The 21,694-nt window shown below is 42.6% G+C and overlaps 1 protein-coding gene across 2 annotated transcripts in view; it reads right to left on the reverse strand.

Moving 5' to 3' along the window:
• LOC106581894 (ras/Rap GTPase-activating protein SynGAP) overlaps positions 1–21,694 on the reverse strand; it is a 111,355-nt gene that overhangs the window by 37,112 nt on the left and 52,549 nt on the right. For both annotated transcript variants that reach the window (XM_082962511.1, XM_082962508.1), the window contains exons 4-7: positions 8,949–9,043; positions 7,377–7,498; positions 2,314–2,467; positions 1,701–1,799 (exon numbers count right to left, since the gene is read on the reverse strand). In XM_082962511.1, coding sequence (XP_082818637.1) covers positions 1,701–1,799; positions 2,314–2,467; positions 7,377–7,498; positions 8,949–9,043 — 470 coding nt within the window. The remainder of the gene's footprint in view (positions 1–1,700; positions 1,800–2,313; positions 2,468–7,376; positions 7,499–8,948; positions 9,044–21,694) is intronic.

A 21,694-nucleotide genomic window follows, 5' to 3' on the forward strand; every position in this document is an offset into this window, starting at 1 on the left:
TGCCCTCCTATGGCCTCCTCCACGTCTCCTGATGTACTGGCCTGTCTCCTGGTAGCGCCTCCATGCTCTGGACACTACGCTGACAGACACAGCAAACCTTCTTGCCACAGCTCGCATTGATGTGCCATCCTGGATGAGCTGCACTACCTGAGCCACTTGTGTGGGTTGTAGACTCCGTCTCATGCTACCACTAGAGTGAAAGCACCGCCAGCATTCAAAAGTGACCAAAACATCAGCCAGGAAGCATAGGAACTGAGAAGTGGTCTGTGGTCCCCACCTGCAGAACCACTCCTTTATTGGGGGTGTCTTGCTAATTGCCTATAATTTCCACCTGTTGTCTATTCCATTTGCACAACAGCATGTGAAATGTATTGTCAATCAGTGTTGCTTCCTAAGTGGACAGTTTGATTTCACAGAAGTGTGATTGACTTGGAGTTACATTGTGTTGTTTAAGTGTTCCCTTTATTTTTTTGAGCAGTGTACTTTTAGACTTTCTCAAGTCGTATTTTACTGGGTGACTTTCACTTTTACTTGAGTTATTTTCTATTAAGGTATCTTTACTTTTACTCAAGTTTGACAATTCAGTACTTTTTCCACCACTAGTTAAGAACAGTCTAAGAACAATATGCACACATACAGATGGAGATAAATTAGATAATACATATGTACTGGAGGCATGAGAGACAGAAAGTGGATGTGTGATTGGTAATGTTGCAGCAGAGAGCTGCATTTTCTGAACATGATTACAAAGAGCCAACTATGTCTGAAATCCCCCATGGGAGGAGAGCATGCTGTGCAGATTGCACAGAGTGATGTTTTTTTTCAGGGGTGAGTCATTTCAACTAGTCTGAAATGCCACTGGATTGCTCAGCCCTGGCTCAGATCAGCTCTTAATACCGAATTTAGATTGCTAAGTATATCAGCAATTTTCCAAAGTTGTTATTTCTTAAGTACTCCATTGGTATGCCGCCTGACAATAAATGTGGACGTCCGCCGATGCAACCCTTTCAACCGTTCATCATGAATTTCAATAAGAAGAAGAATCAAGAGCGTCTGTCTGCCCAGCGACGGTTGCGAAACCTATTGAACATCCTGGTCTCTATCGATATCACACCGCGTCTTATCTCTCCCATCATGTATCTGGTTGGAGATTCATGAGGGTGCAGAGGATATTTCGGAGCCCTCGTGTCGAGTCCTTGGAGCCCCATGATTCAGCCAGGAACCCTGCAGTCACAGCATCTGGATGAGTCAATCCACTTGGGCTGATGTTTCCTCTCCGTTTACCTTAATAACTGCAGCTCCCTTGCTGCCATCAAGAGCAGTTTTATCTGTCTCGCGTAATGTCTCTTTTGATAAGAGAGAGGGGGGGACGGGACAGGAAGGGGCCTATTACGCAGACCTAGGAGATCAAGCGTAGCTGAAATTAGAAGATCTGTTTTAATCAAACGCATCTAAAGTGCTGAGTTTGCGTCTTTTTAGTTATTTATTTAACTCTGATAGTGTAGAAGTGCTATGTTTTAATATGTACTGTATTTGATGACTATACATTACAGACATAGACAAACAGAGAGCACATGGAGGTTACAGTAAACAAAATGAGGAAATGCTCATATTGAAACAGACATATTGAAGACAGTGGAGAAGGAGAGAAGCACTGACAGAACGAGAAGTAACTTAATTTCTCGTCCTTGTTTCCCCACCTTGTTGGGTTTGACAGCTCTCTGAAGATTCTCGATCCATTTGTCTCTCTCTGCACCCGAGCGACATGCAAAGCACTTGGTTCCCGAAGCCGTAGTCACCTGAGGTTACCAACGGTAACATCAACAGCCACAACCATTAGCAACTTGGGAGAAGATGACAAGTGGCATAACAACGTCCTTTAATCACAGAGACTTGTGTCATGTACACGTTGGCTATGGGAAAGTGAGCCATGCAGTGAAAGCCATTTTCACAACAAATTTCTGTGACAAATCAACTTGGGACATGAGCTCATTTCGAGCCGCTTGTTGGCTTTCTCTTTGATATCTTTTCCACAGATACCAAGATTTTAAAAATCACAGCCTTATTCAATAAGTCCTTATGTTGATGCCAATCGAGAGACTTCTACCCAACATTAGTAGCATTAGTAGCAATAGTAGGCAGACCTGGGTTCAAATGCTATTTAAAATCTTTCAAATACTTTGAGTGTTTGCTTTAGCCTGCCTGGAGTGGCAGATGGGTGGGATTTGAACGTTCTCTTCTTGTAGTATTTGAACCCAGGTTTAATTAGTAGCGCTATCTGGGTTCATTGTGTGTGTGTCGTGTCAGCCTCACCTCAAAACAGTACTCCTGTCCCAGGATGCTGGAGTGGACGGGCTTGATGATGGCGTCCTCGTCCAGGGTGAGGTCCAGCGCCTCGGCTGCGCTGCTGGGAGACAGCAAGGACTCATGGGAGTGGGACTCTTTGAAGCTCTGCATCAGGCGCGTTCTGGGTGGGGAGCAGAGACACAGTGAGAGGAGCAGAGTGAGTCCCATACATTATGGTACAAAGCATTCTGAACTCTGTTTTTTTTTCTACATAATGTTTCCTCTATCATTTCCTATGACTGAAAAGAGCTTCTGGACATCAGAACAGCTGTCACCAACTTCGATTTGGACGAGGACTTCTACTTCAATGAGTCGGAGAATAAAGATATTGATTTTCCCGTGCCTGTCCCAAATCCCTGACACCCGAAGAAGGAGGAGACGCCCGCTATAGAGGCTGGTGTACAGGATACCTGATGAGACTACGTCAGAGAGTGGATAAATAAACTGGATTAGGTCCATTCGAGACTATTCTATCATCGTGGACTACAGGAAACAGAGGGCCGAGCACGCATCCATCTACATCGAAGGTGCTGTAGTGGAGCAGGTCGATAGCTTCAAGTTCCTCGGTGTCCACATCACTAAGGAATTATCATGGTCTACACACACCAACACAGTCATGAAGAGGGCAAGACAACGCTTCTTCCCCCTCAGGAGGCTGAAAAGATTCGGCATGAACCCTCAGATCCTCAAGAAGTTCTACAGCTGCGCCATTGAGAGCATCTTGACTGGCTGCATCACCACTTGGTATGGAAACCGCAAGGCGCTACAGAGGGCAGTGCGTACGGCCCAGTACATCACTGGGGCCGAGCTCCCTATCAGAGGAAGGCCCTAAAAATTGTCAAAGACTCCAGCCACCCAAGTCATAGACTGTTCTCTCTGCTTTCGCACAGCAAGCGGTACCGATGCATCAAGTCTGGAACCAACAGGACCCTGAACAGCTTCTACCCCCAAACCATAAGGCTGCTAAATAGCTAGTCCATGTAGCTATTGGTTAACTATTTAACTATTTGCATTGATCCTTTTTTTGCATCTCTTTTGACTCATCACATATGCTACTGTTACTGTTTATTATATATCCTGTTGCCTAGTCACTTTATCCCTACCTTTATCCTGTACATATCTACCTCAATTACCTGTTACCCCTGCACATCCACTCAGTGCTGGTACTGCGTGTATATAGCCAAGTTATCGTTACTTATGGTGTATTTATTCCTCGTGTTATTATTATTCCATTTTTTTCTCTGCATTGTTGGGAAGTGCCAGTAAGTAAGAATTTCACTATTAGTCTATACCTGTTGTTTACATAGCATGTGACAAATACGATTTGATTTGATTAGGCACTACAGAGGGTAGTGCGTACGGCTCAGTACATCCCCGGGGCCAAGCTTCCTGCCATCCAGAACCTCTATACCAGGCGGTGACAGAGGAAGGCCTTAAAATTGTCAAAGACTCCAGCTACCCTAGTCATAGACTGTTCTCTCTGCTACCGCATGGCAAGTGGTACCGGAGCACCAAGTCTAGGAACAAGAGGCTTCTAAACAGCTTCTACCCCCAAGCCATGAGGCTCCTGAACAGCTAATCAAATGGCTACCCAGACTATTTGCACCCCCCCAGTACCCCCTCTATATAGCCACGCTATTGTTATTTACTGCTGCTCCTTAATTATTTGTTTTTCTTAAAACTTCATTGTTGGTTAAGGGCTTGTAAGTAAGTATTTCACTGTAAGGTCTACCTGTTGTATTCGGCGCATGTGACAAATACAATTTGATTTGATTTGATTAGGGGGTGATGACGTCAACAAGGCAACTGGCACCATGTGGCCAAACAAATGCCACCACTGTCAATATTTTTCATTTGAATGTCGGCATACACTTCTTCAACTAAAGGGATAACCCTCTGTTTATAGCTCCCTGCAATCTCACTAACAAATCTAACTGTGACAAGGGGAGTGGAATACAATCAGTCATTGAGGGCACAGAGAGCCAGAGATCTTTCACAACGGCAAGCCCGGTGGAGTTTTTCTGAGATACACTCGAGCATATCTAATTCCGAAAAGTTGAGAAACAGCACGCAACCATTCTGCTTTTCATGCCAAAGGAATCCATCTATCCTCACAAAGTCTGTGTTCTGTGAGCTTGAAAAGAGGTCACATTAAAAAACAATGCGATGCTAGTCTCACAATGGGTCTAATTGTCATCTGAAGAAGTCAACACATTACCAATCAATTAGAGTTTCACTGGATTAGATTAGATCTGAGCATAATGACAATAGTGTTATCATTATATTTCTTGGACAGAAAAGCTACGTTTTTATTGACAGCCACACATTTAAAAATAAAAATAAAAAATTCACCTTCATTTAACCAGGTAGGCTAGTTGAGAACAAGTTCTCATTTACAACTGCGACCTGGCCAAGATAAAGCAAAGCAGTGTGACACAGACAACAACACAGAGTTACACATGGAATAAACAATAAACAAGCCAGTAACACAATAAACAAGTCAATGACACAGTAGAAAAAAAGAAAGTCTATATAGTGTGTGCCAAAGGCATGAGGAGGTAGGCAATAAATAGGCCATAGTAGCGAAGAATTACAATTCAGCAGATTAACACTGGAGTGATAAATGAGCAGATGATGATGTGCAAGTAGAAATACTGGTGTGCAAAAGAGCAGAAAAGTAAATAAAAACAGTATGGGGATGAGGTAGGTAGATTGGGCGGGCTATTTACAGATGGACATGCATAAGGCACAGAGCAACACCTGAATAGAATTGTCCGTGACGCTTGACGACCTTTCCCGCCATGCCCGCCCACACTGACTTATACATGCACACACATAGACACACACATACCAATTATGCTACAATGCCACTGAACTGAAGAGAAGACAGATATGGAGTGCCAGAAAAGGGAATGACAGAGACCACAATGAAGAAAAAGCAGAGAAAAGAAATAACAGTCTCCCTACTATGATGTCCCTGATGCATCCAGCTCTCTCGCGTTCTCCCTGTGCCACTGTTTTTGTGGACATTCACTCATCATGTGTATCAGAACGTTGAATACTTACAGTGGAGTGGGAGAGAGAGAGAGAGAGAGAGAGAGAGAGAGAGAGAGAGAGAGAGAGAGAGAGAGAGAGAGAGAGAGAGAGAGAGAGAGAGAGAGAGAGAGAGAGAGAGAGAGAGAGAGAGAGAGAGAGAGAGAGAGAGAGAGAGAGAGAGAGAGAGAGAGAGAGAGAGAGAGAGAGAGAGAGAGATAAAAATAGACTCCAAAGAAATGAGTCAGAATGAGAGAAATAAAGGACAGTGGGGGAGGTCGAGAAAGGGAGGGCGAGAGGGTGAGAGAGACAGAGGGAGAGAGAAGGAGAGGGGGAAGACGGTGGGAGAGAGAACCTCTCAGAGGAAATCAAGTTGTTATGTAAACTGTGGGTACTTTAGAGAAGAAGGGAGTGACAGGGCAGATGAGAAAACAGAGAGAGAGACTAAAAGAGATAGATATGGTAGAAGAGGAGACACAAGAGGACAGCAAATGAATGAATGCAAATTGCAATGCAACACAGCTAAGCCACACTGGAAACAACTCCATCCCCCAACGTGCACTTTCTACCAACATTCTTTGTACCAAAGATGCAGGCAGGTGTTTCAAAAACAACAAAAAGTATTCTAAAAAGTGAAGTAAAACTGCCACATCAACTACACCCCAAGCAACTTATCCAACGTAACAACACAGAATATGTAGAAAGTCACCCTAAGGTATCTATTAGAGTAGTTCATTCTCACAAACAAGGAAGGGACTAAATACCAGAAAATGACCAAAACAACCCACACATCTCCCTTACCTACAGTAAGCAGCAGGTAACCTAGTGGTTAGAGCGCAAGGTAAAAATCTGTCTTTCTGCCCCTGAACAAGGCAGTTAACCCACTGTTCCTAGGCTGTCATTGTAAATAAGAATTTGTTCTTAACTGACTTGCCTAGTTGAATAATTTTTTTTTTTAAGTAAGCCAGGAGACTACCAAAAGTCAACTGTTTGAACTAAGGCCTTTGAAAAGGAAATCAGTCATTGATGCTTTGAAGACCGCATCCCTGGCGAAACATGACGAACTTCAGAAGCTGCTTGACCTGTCTTTCTGTGTATCCTCAGACTTAACCATCCATGAAATATGTCCGGACCTCTTCAATGAATAAATTATGAAATGAACAGCTCCTCGACCGCACTTAAGCCCTTTCAAGATCCAAATGACCTCTTCTACACAGGTCAACTTGGAGTAGCTATAACACCAATGGCATGTCACTGATTTACCATTGTTTATTTAGCTAGCTACTGGCACTATCATGCTGACAGATTTGCATAAAATCCATATGTTGTTTTCAATTTATGTTGTTTTCAATTTATTCAGTATGTATCCCTGCAGAGAAGACTACCCCTATTAGCATCATTAAATCATATAGCCAGTGTATAGGTATAATTCCATTTTTTTCCCCCACACAGGTTCATCTAAGGTATGTCCGTTCTGTGGCCATACAGCTGTCTGATGGTTGCCATGGAGATGTCAGGACTTTTTATTAAATCTTGAATTGGTATTCTCCATGTATTAAGCAGTCATAAAAAATGTAGTATGTAAAATGGGAGTGCAGCGGCACCGAAAGGGGCGGTTGTGAAACAAACACTTACTGTCAAGGCTTACTGGTTTCACTATAGCTAGAAGTAATACTAAAAGCACACTACATGCCAGATTGTCCTTGAAAGGTATCCAAAATAGACACAAGAGTCCCTTTAAGAGTCTTTAAGAGTCCCACATACATGTGGACACACAGGTAGGAGTGTACACACAACACTTAAAAAGGCTAATTGAAATGCAACACAGCAAAGCCACACTGGAAACAACTCCATCCCCCAACATGCACTTTCTACCAACATTCTTCCCCCAACATGCCTACCTGACCTGCTCCGCACACACAGAGAGCAGGGAACACACGCACACACTCACAGAAACACACACAGACACACACATAGACACACACAGAGACTCGTACCTGTCCTGGTCGGCACTGCGGAAGCGGGGGAGGATCATGTGTCGGAAGCTGCTGGTGCGGTCCAGTTTGGGCTGGCTCTTAGCCCTCTTGATGGAGCCCTTCAACCTTCTACTGAGGAAACTCTGAACAGGGCAGCCATGGAGAGAGGGAGGAGGAGGTGAAGAATGAGAGGGTGTGAAACAGATGGAGAGAGGGAGGGAGGGGACGCAGGAAAGGAGATAGATCAGAGTTGTAGAGAGGGGGAATAGGGTGAGTGTGAGTAATGATGGATATTTCGTGCCCAAAATGGATTGGAAGAAGAAGAGGACATGTGTGATTTAGTGAATGACAGGTGATTGAAGGGGGAGAGCAACAGAAACATTTATTACATATTATATCAGTCATACATCCACAGTACAGCAGTAGTAGAATAGTGGTAGGATAGTGTAGTATCATCTGGTAACCAACAGTGGGTGGTGTTGTGCCATAAATATACCCACAATCCAACAGTATACACTGGACCTCAGTAAAAATAGGAGCTTCATATTGCAGTGCAGTTTTGTCCTGTGCTTCCATGCAACCATATTCCCCTGATTTTGATCAGCTGATTTAGTCAGTATATAACACAGGTCTTATCGAACAGGCTGTGTGTTGATACTGTGTCTTTTATACGAAGTGCTGACAGAGAGAACAGGGCTTCAATAGTAGAATGAAAATCAATGAATGATGTCATTCTCCGCAACATACAGGATAAGGTTCCATACAACTACTATGCAGCCTTTTCTCAGAGTGGAAGGAGAGACATGCTGCTATTGTATCTGAATAACCTCACAATGCTTTTTTGACAGTCTTACAATGCTGTTTCACCTCAGTTCAACCTCTCTCCATGTCTAACATCTACATTGAACACTACCTTCCGGGAGGAATTTGTCTGAATCGAGACAAACCATTCACTTTTTGTGAGCTTTGTGTCACTGAAGTCTGTTTTAAAGAAGTGACTAAAGATTTGACTAATTTGCTGACCGTCAAGGTAACCGACTGGTAGGACTAGATAAGTCATTCTGGTTTGATTAGCCCGGCTGTCTGACACTTTTAAGCCTCATACAGTCAGAAGAACTGAATCACAGTGGTGGGTTACATTTGGCATAGGGAACAGAAAACTCCATCGCATTTGGCAAAGGACGTAACGTGAAGTTTAGAGGGGGTTTCTTCACCACATACAGAGACATCTGAGTCATGTACCTCGATCGGAGGCAGAGGTGCAATATGGCGTCTGGTCACTGGGCTGGAAGCGGCAACCCTCCAGTCCCCCGGCCAATTAGAAGAAGGGTGGGAGAGGGGAAGACTAAGAGACATGCAGGGGGAGAGGGGCAGCGAGCGAAGGAGAGGGGGAGTACCGACCCCTTTCTTGTAGCGTTGCTGAGGGCAGGAGTGGCCATGGGGGAGGGAGGGGGAGAGAGAGGGTGAGAGGGCGAGGGGGAAGGGAGGGGTTCCACTGGCCCTGCGACAGGTGTGTGGTGGGGAGTGGAAAGGGAGGGAGAGAGAGAGGGACGGGGGGAGCGAGCGAGGGCGGGAGGAGGGAGGGTTACTCACGGATTGTCGGAAGGGTTGGGGGGGGGCAGTGGGAGGGATCTCCATGCTTGGCTGCTTCACGTTGGCTATGCTCTTCCGCCGGGCGCGAGCGTTCTCTGAGAGAGAGAGGGAAGAAGACAGGTAAGAAGAAGAAAGAGAGAGAGAATCCAAAAGACAGGTGAGAGAGAGGGGGAGCGAGAGAGGGCATGGACTTGGCATGTGGTCAGCGGGGAGACGGGAGCAAAAGAGAGAAGATACACAGTACAGACATACGGTCAGGGGAGAGAGGAAACGTGTGAGAAACAGACAATTAAGGTGAAAAAAACAGAAGGTAGAGTGTGTACAAAAAAAGCAAGGGAGAGAGCAAGAGAACGAGGTTATGGGTGAGAGAAGCAATGTGATGATAATGTCCCATTCACCCTGATCTCCATCATCCCCTACTTCTTCTCCTCCTACCAGGAAAATGAGGGATGTAGATAGAGAGCTGCATGGGAAGGAAGATGAAAGAGGAGGGGTGAGGAGGGGTGAGGTGAGTGAATTGAAAGGGATGGGTTTTCTGCCTGGCCGTTCGACGAGGCAAACGTTAACAATCTGCACTGAGTGTGGTGGGGGAGGGAAGAGAAGAGGCAGGGAGCAAGAGAGGGTAGCAGGTGGAAGCATTAACAAACACAGCACCTATTGACTTCCGTCCGTGAGTCAGTCCCTAATGCAGTGAATTGGGCAGTAAGGGAATACACTCTGTACTATCCATCATGGATGGCAGAGGAGACCAGTGGCCGGACAGTAGAGAAGATGGAGCACACAAGCTCATTCTAACATTCTGTACTATCCATGATGGAAGGCAGGACCCACTGGACACAGAAGTCAATTCAATGTATTTTCCACGTTGGCTCAACGTAATTCCGTTGAAATGACGTGGAAACAACATTGATTCAACCAGTGTGTGCCCAGTGGGAGGAGACCAGTGGCTGGACACAGGAGAAGATCTGTGAAAGGCAAGGAGAAGTTAGCTATGTATGCAGTTTATTAGTTTACTCCAATTGGGGGAGGGTTGGTAGGGTTTGTGGGGAATAGTAAAGCTATATTCTAAACAAAAGTGTGTATATGTATGTATATGTATGTATATATACACTACTGTCAAAAGTTTGGGGTCACTTTGAAATGTCCATTAAAATAACATCAAATTGATCAGAAATACAGTGTGGACATTGTTAATGTTGAAAATGACTATTGTAGCTGGAAACGGCAGATTTTTAATGGAATATCTACATAGGCGTACAGAGGCCCATTATCCCGACTCCGGAATGCTGGCCTTCTAGGCAGAGTTGCAAAGAAAAGTAATATCTCAGACTGGCCAATATAATGAAAAGATTAAGATGGGCAAAAGAACACAGACACTGGACAGAGGAACTCTGTTCCCGGAGTCGCCTCTTCACTGTTGACGTTGAGACTGGTGGGTTGCGGGTACTATTTAATGAAGCTGCCAGTTGAGGACTTGTGAGGTGTCTGTTTCTCAAACTAGACACTCTAATGTACTTGTCCTCTTGCTCAGTTGTGTACCGGGGCCTCCCACTCCTCTTTCTATTCTGGTTAGAGCCAGTTTACGCTGTTCTGTGAAAGGAGTAGTACACAGCGTTGTACGAGATCTTCAGTTTCTTAGCAATTTCACGCATGGAATATCCTTTATTTCTCAGAACAAGAATAGACTGATGAGTTTCAGAAGAAATTTCTGTGTTTCTGGCCATTTTGAGACTGTAATCGAACCCACAAATGCTGATGCTCCAGATACTCAACTAGTCTAAAGAAGGCCCGTTTTACTGCTTCTTTAATCAGAACAGCAGTTTTCAGCTGTGCTAACATAATTGCAAAAGGGTTTTCTAATGATCAATTAGCCTTTTGAAATGATAAACTAGGATTAGCAAACACAACGTACCATTGGAACACAGGAATGATGGTTGCTGATAATGGGCCTCTGTACGCCTACAGTGAGGGAAAAAAGTCTTTGATCCCCTGCTGATTTTGTACGTTTGCCCACTGACAAAGAAATTATCAGTCTATAATTTTAATGGTAGGTTTATTTGAATAGTGAGAGACAGAATAACAACAAAAAAATCCAGAAAAACGCATGTCAAAAATATTATGAATGGATTTGCATTTTAATGAGGGAAACTAACTTAGTGGTGGCAAAACCCTTGTTGGCAATCACAGAGGTCAGACGTTTCTTGTAGTTGGCCACCAGGTTTGCACACATCTCAGGAGGGATTTTGTCCCACTCCTTTTTGCAGATCTTCTCCAAGTCATTAAGGTTTCGAGGCTGACGTTTGGCAACTCTAACCTTCAGCTCCCTCCACAGATTTTCTATGGGATTAAGGTCTGGAGACTGGCTATGCCACTCCAGGTCCTTAATGTGCTTCTTCTTGAGCCACTCCTTTGTTGCCTTGGCCGTGTGTTTTGGGTCATTGTCATGCTGGAATACCCATCCACGACCCATTTTCAATGCCCTGGCTGAGGGAAGGAGGTTCTCACCCAAGACTTGACGGTACATTGCCCCGTCCATCGTCCCTTTGATGCGGTGAAGTTGTCCTGTCCCCTTAGCAGAAAAACACCCCCAAAGCATAATGTTTCCACCTCCATGTTTGACGGTGGGGATGGTGTTCTTGGGGTCATAGGCAGCATTCCTCCTCCTCCAAACATGGTGAGTTGAGTTGATGCCAAAGAGCTCCATTTTGGTCTCATCTGACCACAACACTTTCACCCAGTTGTCCTCTGAATCATTCAGATGTTCACTGGAAAACTTCAGGCGGGCATGTATATATGCTTTCTTGAGCAGGGGGACCTTGTGGGCGCTGCAGGATTTCAGTTATTCACGGCGTAGTGTGTTACCAATTGTTTTCTTGATGACTATGGTCCCAGCTGCCTTGAGATCATTGACAAGATCCTCCCGTGTAGTTCTGTGCTGATTCCTCACCGTTCTCATGACCATTGCAACTCCACGAGGTGAGATCTCGCATGGAGCCCCAGGCCGAGGGAGATTGACAGTTCTTTTGTGTTTCTTCCATTTGCGAATAATCGCACCAACTGTTGTCACCTTCTCACCAAGCTGCTTGGCGATGGTCTTGTAGCCCATTCCAGCCTTGTGTAGGTCTACAATCTTGTCCCTGACATCCTTGGAGAGCTCTTTGGTCTTGGCCATGGTGGAGAGTTTGGAATCTGATTGATTGATTGCTTCTGTGGACAGGTGTCTTTTATACAGGTAACAAATTGAGATTAGGAGCACTCCCTTTAAGAGTGTGCTCCTAATCTCAGCTCGTTACCTGTATAAAAGACACCTGGGAGCCAGAAATCTTTCTGATTGAGAGGGGGTCAAAAACGTATTTCCCTCATTAAAATGCAAATCAATTTATAACATTTTTGACATGTGTTTTTCTGGATTTTTTTGTTGTTATTCTGTCTCTCACTGTTCAAATAAACCTACCATTAAAATTATAGACTGGTCATTTCTTTGTCAGTGGGCAAACGTACAAAATCAGCAGGGGATCAAATACCTTTTTCCCTCACTGTATGTAGATATTCCATAAAAAATCAGCCGTTTCCAATTTCAATAGTCACTTACAACATTAATTTCTGATCAATTTGACGTTATTTTAATGGACAAAACATTTGCTTTTCTTTCAAAAACAAGGACATTTCCAAGTGACCACAAACTTTTGAACAGTAGTGTACGTGTATATGTATGAATGTTTATGTGTATATATATACAGTTGAAGTCGGAAGTTTACATACACATAGGTTGGAGTCATTAAAACTCGTTTTTAAACCACTCCACAAATTTCTTGTTAACAAACTATAGTTTTGGCAAGTCGGTTAGGACATCTACTGTGTGTATGACACAAGTCATTTTCTCCAACAATTGTTAACAGACAGATTATTTCACTTATATTTCACTGTATCACAATTCCAGTAGGTCAGAAGTTTACATACACTAAGTTGACTGTGCCTTTAAACAGCTTGGAAAATTCCAGAAAATGATGTCATGCCTTTAGAAGCTTCTGATAGGCTAATTGACATCATTTGAGTCAATTGGAGGTGTAACTGTGGATGTATTTCAAGGCCTACCTTCAACCTCAGTGCCTCTTTGCTTAACATCATAGGAAAATCAAAAGAAATCAGCCAAGCCAATTGTAGACCTCCACAAGTCTGGTTCATCCTTGGGAGCAATTTCCAAACGCCTGAAGGTACCTCATTCATCTGTACAAACAATAGTACGCAAGTATAAACACCATGGGACCATGCAGCTGTCATACCGCTCAGGAAGGAGACGCATTCTGTCTCCTAGAGATGAACGTACTTTGGTGCGAAAAGTGCAAATCAATCCTAGAAAAACAGCAAAGGACCTTGTGAAGATGCTGGAGGAAACAGGTACAAAAGTATCTATATCCACAGTAAAACGAGTCCTATATCGACAATCTGAAAGGCCGCTCAGCAAGGAAGAAGCCACTGCTCCAAAACCGCCACAAAAAAGCCAGACTACGGTTTGCAACTGTACACGAGGACAAAGATCATACTTTTTAGAGAAATGTCCTCTGGTCTGATTAAATAAAAATAGAACTGTTTGGCCATAATGACCATCGTTATGTTTGGAAGAAAAATGGGAAGGCTTGCAAGCCAAAGAACACCATCCCAACCGTGAAGCACGGGGGTGGCAGCATCATGTTGTGGGGTGCTTTGCTGCAGGAGGGACTGGTGCACATCACAAAATAGATGGCTTCATGAGGATGGAAAATTATGTGGATATATTGAAGCAACATCTCAAGACATCAGTCAGGAAGTTAAAGCTTGGTCGCAAATGGGTCTTCCAAATGGACAATGATCCCAAGCATACTTCCAAAGTTGTGGCAAAATAGCTTAAGGACAACAAAGGCAAGGTATTGGAGTGGCCATCAGAAAGCCCTGACCTCAATCCTATAGACCATTTGTGGGCAGAACTGAAAAAGTGTGTGCGAGCAAGAAGGCCTACAAACCTGACTCAGTTACACCAGTTCTGTCAGGAGGAATGGGCCAAAATTCACCCAACTTATTGTGGGAAGCTTATGGAAGGCTACCCGAAACATTTGATCCAAGTTAAACAATTTAAATGCAATGCTACCAAATACTAATTGAGTGTATGTAAACTTCTGACCCACTGGGAATGTGGTGAAAGAAATAAAAGCAGAAAAAAATCATTCTCTCTACTATTATTCTGACATTTCACATTCTTAAAATAAAGTGGTGATCCTAACTGACCTAAGACAGGGAATTTTTAATAGGATTAAATGTCAGGAATTGTGGAAAACTGAGTTTAAATGTATTTGTCCAAGGTGTATGTAAACTTCTGACTTCAACTGTATATATACAAATAATAATAATGTATGCCGTATCATAGAAAGAAGGGAGCAGGAATGAAAGCGAGAAAGTGTCTGAGGCCAGTTCATTTCAGTCTTTCTTTCTTTCCCTCCCTATCCCTTTCTCTGCTACCCTCTTTTGAGATAGATCAATGATAACATAGTCATATCTGAGGCTATAAATATTCTCCCTGTCTCTTATTCTCTCTGTCTCTCTCTCTCTCTCTCGTATTCTGTCTCTCTCTTTATCCCTCACTCTCTTCTCCCTCTCTCTTTCATCCGCTCTCTTTCTTTCCCTCCTTCTCTCGCTGTCCCTGGTTCTGCAATCACACAGACACACAAATACTCAGGCATACACACTACACACACTCCTCCTCTCTCCCACGCAGCTATTTTACATAATTCAAAAGTGCATTTATCCTCTCCTCTCTCCAGCCTCTCATCGCTCTCTCTTTTCTCTCCTCACTCTTCACGTTTTCACATGATCCCGTCTTTCCCTTTACTTAGTAATGTATCTTGTCTCCTCCATCCTTCTCCTTCATCCTTCTTTCATTTATCTGCATTCCTTCTCTTTATCTGGTCTCTACATTCTCTCTACTTCTCAAAATGGCAATCTTTTCTCATGACTCTGCTGTCATGCTACTTTCCTCTGCCCACGTACTGAGCTGAGCGAGCGCCTTAGGGAAGGATCCTCATTGTGATGATAACCAAGTCAACGAATCACAGAGGGTTATGAAATCCAAAAGGGTGTATGTCCATTATACACAGCGGAAAATCCCAAGACCAATGAACCAACTGCTAGTCCATCATTGTCCTTTGTAAAGGAAATATGGGTGGCACACAGGATCTTAATTTGATCACTCTTTTTATTCTGAGAATTTTCCTGCACAGCAGGACATTTTTACTTGTAGTATATTTCAGCTTAAAAAGGCTTCTTAAGTTTGTAATTTCCGCTTAAAAATGTCTGACTTGATTTGCCCTCATGAAAAATGTATAAACCTCTACAAAAATGTCCATTAGTTATAATCCACATAATAATTAATATTTCCTCTTGCTCCAGGATTGTTTTCCTGCTGTAGCAAATCGGCTCAAATTAAGGTCCTACATCTGTATTGAGGTAGTTATCGTACTAACCGCATAACCTGACTAGGACAACTACAGGCACTAGTCACCCTGGCGTCATGATCTGTTATGACAGAGACAAACATCACTATTAGGGGCCAGAGTTTTTCCTGACTATGTTGTGACCTTTTCCTGGTCAGTTCACATAATTAGGAAAATATCAGGACAATAGTCATTATGTATGCACTCCAAATACAGCCCCAGTCAAAATGCAACATAAACTAAGAGGTGCATCAAATCCTCCTGGAACAATTGTTCCCAAAACGAATTTGTTTTCCAAGAGCAAGTAGACTGTAGCCATGTCTGAGTAGCTAAATGAAAATTCAGCTGGCATCCCTCCTAACAGTCCTAAGGTGTGACCGCTCTGTGGCTTTAGCTAGCTATACATTTAGATAAGCTGGAGCCAGTCAGCAACTTGGCATCGTGCTCTCTCCCTGAGGGTGAAAACGTTGTCCTTTGTTGCCAATTTAGATTCATAAGATTATCTGAAAATATTGGTGTTATGGAGGATTTCATTGGGCAAAACCTTTGATTTGTTTGGAGATCTACCAAGTCGTTTTCTTGACTCTTTGCAACGCTTAGTCTACTATGTGAAAGAGATTATTCATAAAGACAGCAAATATTATTCTTCTGAATGTTTTTTTTGTGTGTGTATGACTGACTGTAAAGGCTGGTTGAGTCACACTTAATTTGGATCGTCCAGGTAATCCATCTGTAGATGCTCTACAGATGGTCATACTATCAACAAACTATCTGTTGATAAGCAACTGCTTACTAAGGTTGCAGTTAGGGTTAGGTTTAGAATAAGGGTTACGTAATGGTTAAGGTTAGGGCTAGCGTTATGGTTAGGGTTAGTAGATAGTTAGTTGAAATGCTGCTGATAGTCTGTAGAGCATCTACAGATGGACTATCCAAATAAAGTGTTACCGCTGGCTGTCATGGGTTACCCCTCTTGAAATCTTTGGGTTTTGTGTTCTGATATGATTGGCTAATGAAGCCTTTTGCTCGATTTGAAAGTGCACAGAACCTTGCAGCGTGACGGTGAGTTTACGGAAATAGGAAATAGTTCAGCAAGGTCATTCCGTATCTGCTGTTCACCACCATTGGCCTTCACTTAAAGCTCTCAAATCACAGAGTGAAGCCAAACCTGACATTGTCAAAGTGTTTGTACTCAAAGTGTTTATACAATAAAGGTTCCGATGCTTCCGTACGAACAGAACGAACCCTTGAGATGCCCTTAGCATAACGCTTGCTAGGCAACACAACAACAATTTGGCAAACGTCTGAGTGTCATTTGGCTCAGTAAATTAAGAGAAGAATGCACGTGTTTGGTAACGATTATGAACAAAAACCTTAAATATACCTGATAGGCCGCAGTTATTCATAAGAGCTTTGTGTATAACAAAACATGATGATAATATTACTAGGATTGATGATCCGTTTCACTACAATATTTTAATAATATAAAGTTTACATTATATTTATTACACCACTTTCTTTCTCATTATGGCAAATTTTGCAATCGCTGAGCAAGGATTTCTGCCCCATTTAAACATAAAGTGTTAATTGCTTTATCTACAAAGAAACAGTATTCCGGTGTTGTGATTTTGAGTCATTGCGGTTTAACCTCCAAAAGTGGATATTTCAAAGCTTTACAAATGCCAACAGTCTTTGTTCCAATTCCTTGGTGATATGCAAACTTACAAGAAAGGATCTAAGACAGTGTAGTGCAGTGTAGTGCATACTAACCTCCACTAATGTACTGTAGGGCTACGTTCCAATGACCATACTAGCGTACTACTTACCATATCAATCAAATTTCAATAAAATGTATTTATAAAGCCCTTCTTACATCAGCTGATGTCACAAAGTGCTGTACAGAAACCCAGCCTAAAACCCCAAACAGCAAGCAATGCAGGTGTAGAAGCATACTACTTGCCCAATGCTTTAGCATACTTCATCCTAGATGGTATGCTTGTGCGTAACAGAGCTACAATATATATCTGACCAGAGACGACATACTATGGACAATTTTCTGTTCTATACTGAAAAAGGAGAAACCTGCACTTGTTTTTTCTTTTTTGACTATTCCTTTTGAAACAGGCACCCACATACTTTTAATTACCACAAACATTTCCTCCTGCTCCAATTTTCTGCTCTAGAAATGACATAAGCAGACATAAATGACAAGGGACCTAACACTGTTGTGTATGGTTCATGGTACACAAGATCATCTGGGATCTGTTCTGGCTTGTCACTTGGTATTGGGAAAGTATACTCCCACGTGTCATAGCAGCTGTAAGTCATTTTTGTATGAACTGAAATCAGATGTTATGAAGTAGGAAGGGAGCGGGGAATCATGCTATTGAAATCATAAGAGCATCATGTATGAATTATGATGGGTGAGTCAGACACATGTAAAATGTAGTCAAGTGTGATCAAATGTACATCCTTTAGGGTCTCTGCTATCCCGGGATCCTTGGGACGTCCCGACACCATTGAAGTTGACATTTGAAATGATTAAGGTAAGAGTTAAGGTAAGGAACTGACCCATCCTTTAGTGGGGTGCAGTGCCAGTATAAAAGAAATGGAGCCCACACACTCATAAGCTCTACCACGTACCTTTATTCACAAACATACCTTGACGGTGGAGCTTATGAGTGTACGGGCTCTAATTATTTTATACATGTCAAACGTAACCACATATCCTCACTTGTTTAGTCATGTCCATGTGTTACTATAACACTTCATGCACTTCATGCTCAGTGTGGAGACAAGATGAGTGGGGTTGAAGTTGCTTCTAAACACTGATATAGGGTCAGATCTTTTTTCATCCCTACAAGGTCCAGGTTATGATGAAGAGATTAGTAATCTGATCTTAGATCTGTTGTTAGAGCAACTTCTACCTTAAGTGGAGACAAATGAGCAGCGTGAATTGTGTGATGTTTTGCAGCAGCACCAGTATTATTTGTGTCCTATACGAACCCCTTAATGGTGTTCCGCAATAATCGACCACATTAAATATTTATTTATAATTATGCATTAAAAAGCCATCCGTAAAAGGGACTCAATAGGTCCATTTCATTCAATTTCTCACCCAGTCCCTTCTGATCCAAACCCGGGCTCTTTATTTAGTTTCCATGGCAACATTTTCCAAGTACCTAGCATTTGAGTTATAGACACATAACAAAGCCAGCGAACAGAAAAGACACATAGGACCCTATAAACTACATCCTACACACTCACCTCCAAACGCTAAGAAACAGAGGGAGAAAACATGCTCCAAATGTGGGGGAAATGAAAATCTATAGTCATGCTGATGTCATTTGTTTTTTTTGTTCATGATATCTGGGGTATACGGTGTCTAGTACTATCATTACTGAAATGACAGACAAATGCAAAGCAGTAAAAAACGTATTGCCTTAGACTGACTTAAATAGTATAGTAGTATATGAAATAGTACTAGGCATTACATAATGAAGGGAGGGTTAGAGAAACGTATAGAGGAGAAAGCAATAGGGTCCTCAGTCTTCTGTTACTGCATCTGATTTTAACCCATAGAACCATTTATATTGAGAACGTGTTCACGGATACAATAGGATGCACATGATGTGTGCGTTCATGTGCAATTGTGCATGCGTTTGTATACACCGCCAACACCAATGACGCACGTGCGCATGTGCCTGTGTGCATACGGTACAGTTTGCACTGTCATGCACATGCATGTGTGAACATGTCAGTTTGCATTGGCATGTGTTTGTGCATGTGAAATGGTGCACTCTTTTCCTTCTGAATGTAAATCTGATGTCAAGCCGAAAGCTGAAGATGAAACGTGTGGGTGGCGACAGCTTCCAGCTTATTCCCTCAGAGAGAGAGGATGGGGAGGGAGGGAGGGAGGGAGGGAGGGAGGGAGGGAGGGAGGGAGGGAGGGAGGGAGGGAGGGAGGGAGGGAGGGAGGGAGAGTGAGTGAGTGAGGGAGGGAGAGTGAGTGAGTGAGTGAGTGAGTGAGTGAGTGAGAGAGAGTGAGTGAGAGAGAGAGAGAGAGAGAGAGTGAGTGAGTGAGTGAGGGAGAGAAAGTGAGAGAGAGAGAGAGAGAGAGAGAGAGAGAGAGAGATGGATAGAGTGAGAACGAGTGGGAGGGACAGAGCAAGACAGGAGAGTAAAAGCAAGAAAGCAAGAGGTAGAACGGTAGAGAGAGAGAGAGAGAGAGAGAGAGAGAGATGGAGTACAAGAGCCAGAGTGATGGAGGCTGGAGAGGGAGTGGGTGTGTATATAGTGCTGAAATGCTGTGGGCCTTTTTTGTATGTTTTCCATTGTTTTAATAGAATTCTGGTCTGCAGACCTGTTAGCTTTTGATCCAAGAACTGTAACTCCAAACGTAGGATCGTCTCTCCTGTGTGCAACATACACTATACTCCATTGCAGTTCTATGTTGATCTTTCTTGACATATTTCAACACACTTAGGTCACGTCTCTACATGTATGACCATGCCTTAGAGGATGTCTGAGCCATAGACATAGAATCTATAGAACCGATATCCTCATTCAAGTCAACGTTCCGTTATGGGTAATACTGAGTGTACCAATGAGTAAGCTATACTGTCAAACTGACTTGGCCTTACCCGTTCTAATTCTTTATTTCTATGGTATGCGCACTTAGGAGTAATTTCTGAGTTTTAATTGATGAATGATTTAACAGATAAACAAACAATGTCTAGCTTTTAGGCTTGCCACTTAGCAGGCAGCGGCAGCTTACTTAGTGTAATTTGATGCATGTCAGAAAGGATACGTTGTCATGGCAATAAAATATTCCTATTTTTCAACTAGATATCCAGAATGAGCATGTTCTACTCTTGGCCTAGCTCTAGCCATTCAGGGCCAATAATAAAGAGGGAGATAGCCTTGTAAGATTTAAAGTTATAGTTCACCCTAAAATCTAAGTTTGCTAGATGTTTTCAGACCTCAAAGTAGTTTGATTTGAGTTTAGGGTGAACTATCACCTTAAACTTGCACAACTCAAGTGTTTAATCTTATATTGGTGCAAGATGCTACAATCGTCTTATTATTTGGGAAAGTATAAAAGCGGACTGTAATGCATGAACAGTGGACCATGACAACATGCTTTCATGTGTGCATGACACAACAAAACGAGATGCCTATTCAATCCAATAGCCTGTTCCTAATGTATAGAACCTGAATAGAATCTGGTGAATGCAATATACTTGGTCATGACCAAGATGGGACAGGAAACATCGGATGATGACTTTGGTTCCTACCTAAGAAAGAAGACGGCGTTGGTTCCTACCTAAAAAAGATGAGAGGTGTTGTGCTTTGATCCCAGACCTCTAAAGTATCTTCAGATGTCCAAAGTCTATTCAGCCCACAATAAAAAAATGGAGGCAATTCGAAGCAAATTTTAGATATCCAACTTTTTCTTGAGCTACCATAGTTTTCCACAGGTTTTAGTGTCTGTTTGATATTGTTGTCGTTGTCACATTCCTTTGGGCCCAAACGTGCTGTAAATCAATGCTCCTCCACTATGCCTTGACATTAGTGTCTATAAATAATTAAATACATTGGTGTCAGTGAGCATCTGCTGACACTGGACGTGATTGTGAATGTGTGTCATGGCATTTGCCTGATAGCCTAAGTGCATTCGTCTGGGTTGCTGTCAAGCAGGTGAGTGCCTCACCCATTGAGTTCAGCATCTGCAGGTTTGAGACTATGAGTTGGCCATACAGATATATTGCTCAGGCAGTGCTCGAGGTCAATTCTCAAGCAAAGAATCCGATTTAAATAACATCAGCAAGCAAAGACGGTAGAATATATTCTAATCAAAACTAATATACAGCCAAATAACGAAAAGAGCCAAATAACTATCAACAACTTTGTCCACACATAAATATTCAACACATAAATACACATATAAATGACTAGATTACCAGACTTTACTATCCAAGCATCTTGAAATAGGAATCTCTAGATCAACTTAACGTTTCACTCATGAAAAAAAATCTATTCTAACTCAGTGATATAAATATGAGAGATTTTTATAAGTGCAATTTAGGAGGGGGAAAATGAATAGCCTTACTCTTGGCATTTGTGTATAGGTCAAGGAAGTGAGGCAGTAGTCTTCTCAGAAGGTGCGGTGTCTAAACTTCAAGCTGTATACTTTTGAAAAGTGCTCATAAATATATTTATCATGACCTTAAAGTGCCACATGTAAGCTCACAGAGAATAAGGATGATTCTCTTCCCCACACAT

Source organism: Salmo salar, chromosome 02, assembly GCF_965601325.2.
Source record: "Salmo salar chromosome 02, fSalSal1, whole genome shotgun sequence".
In the NCBI taxonomy this organism is placed as follows: domain Eukaryota; kingdom Metazoa; phylum Chordata; class Actinopteri; order Salmoniformes; family Salmonidae; genus Salmo; species Salmo salar.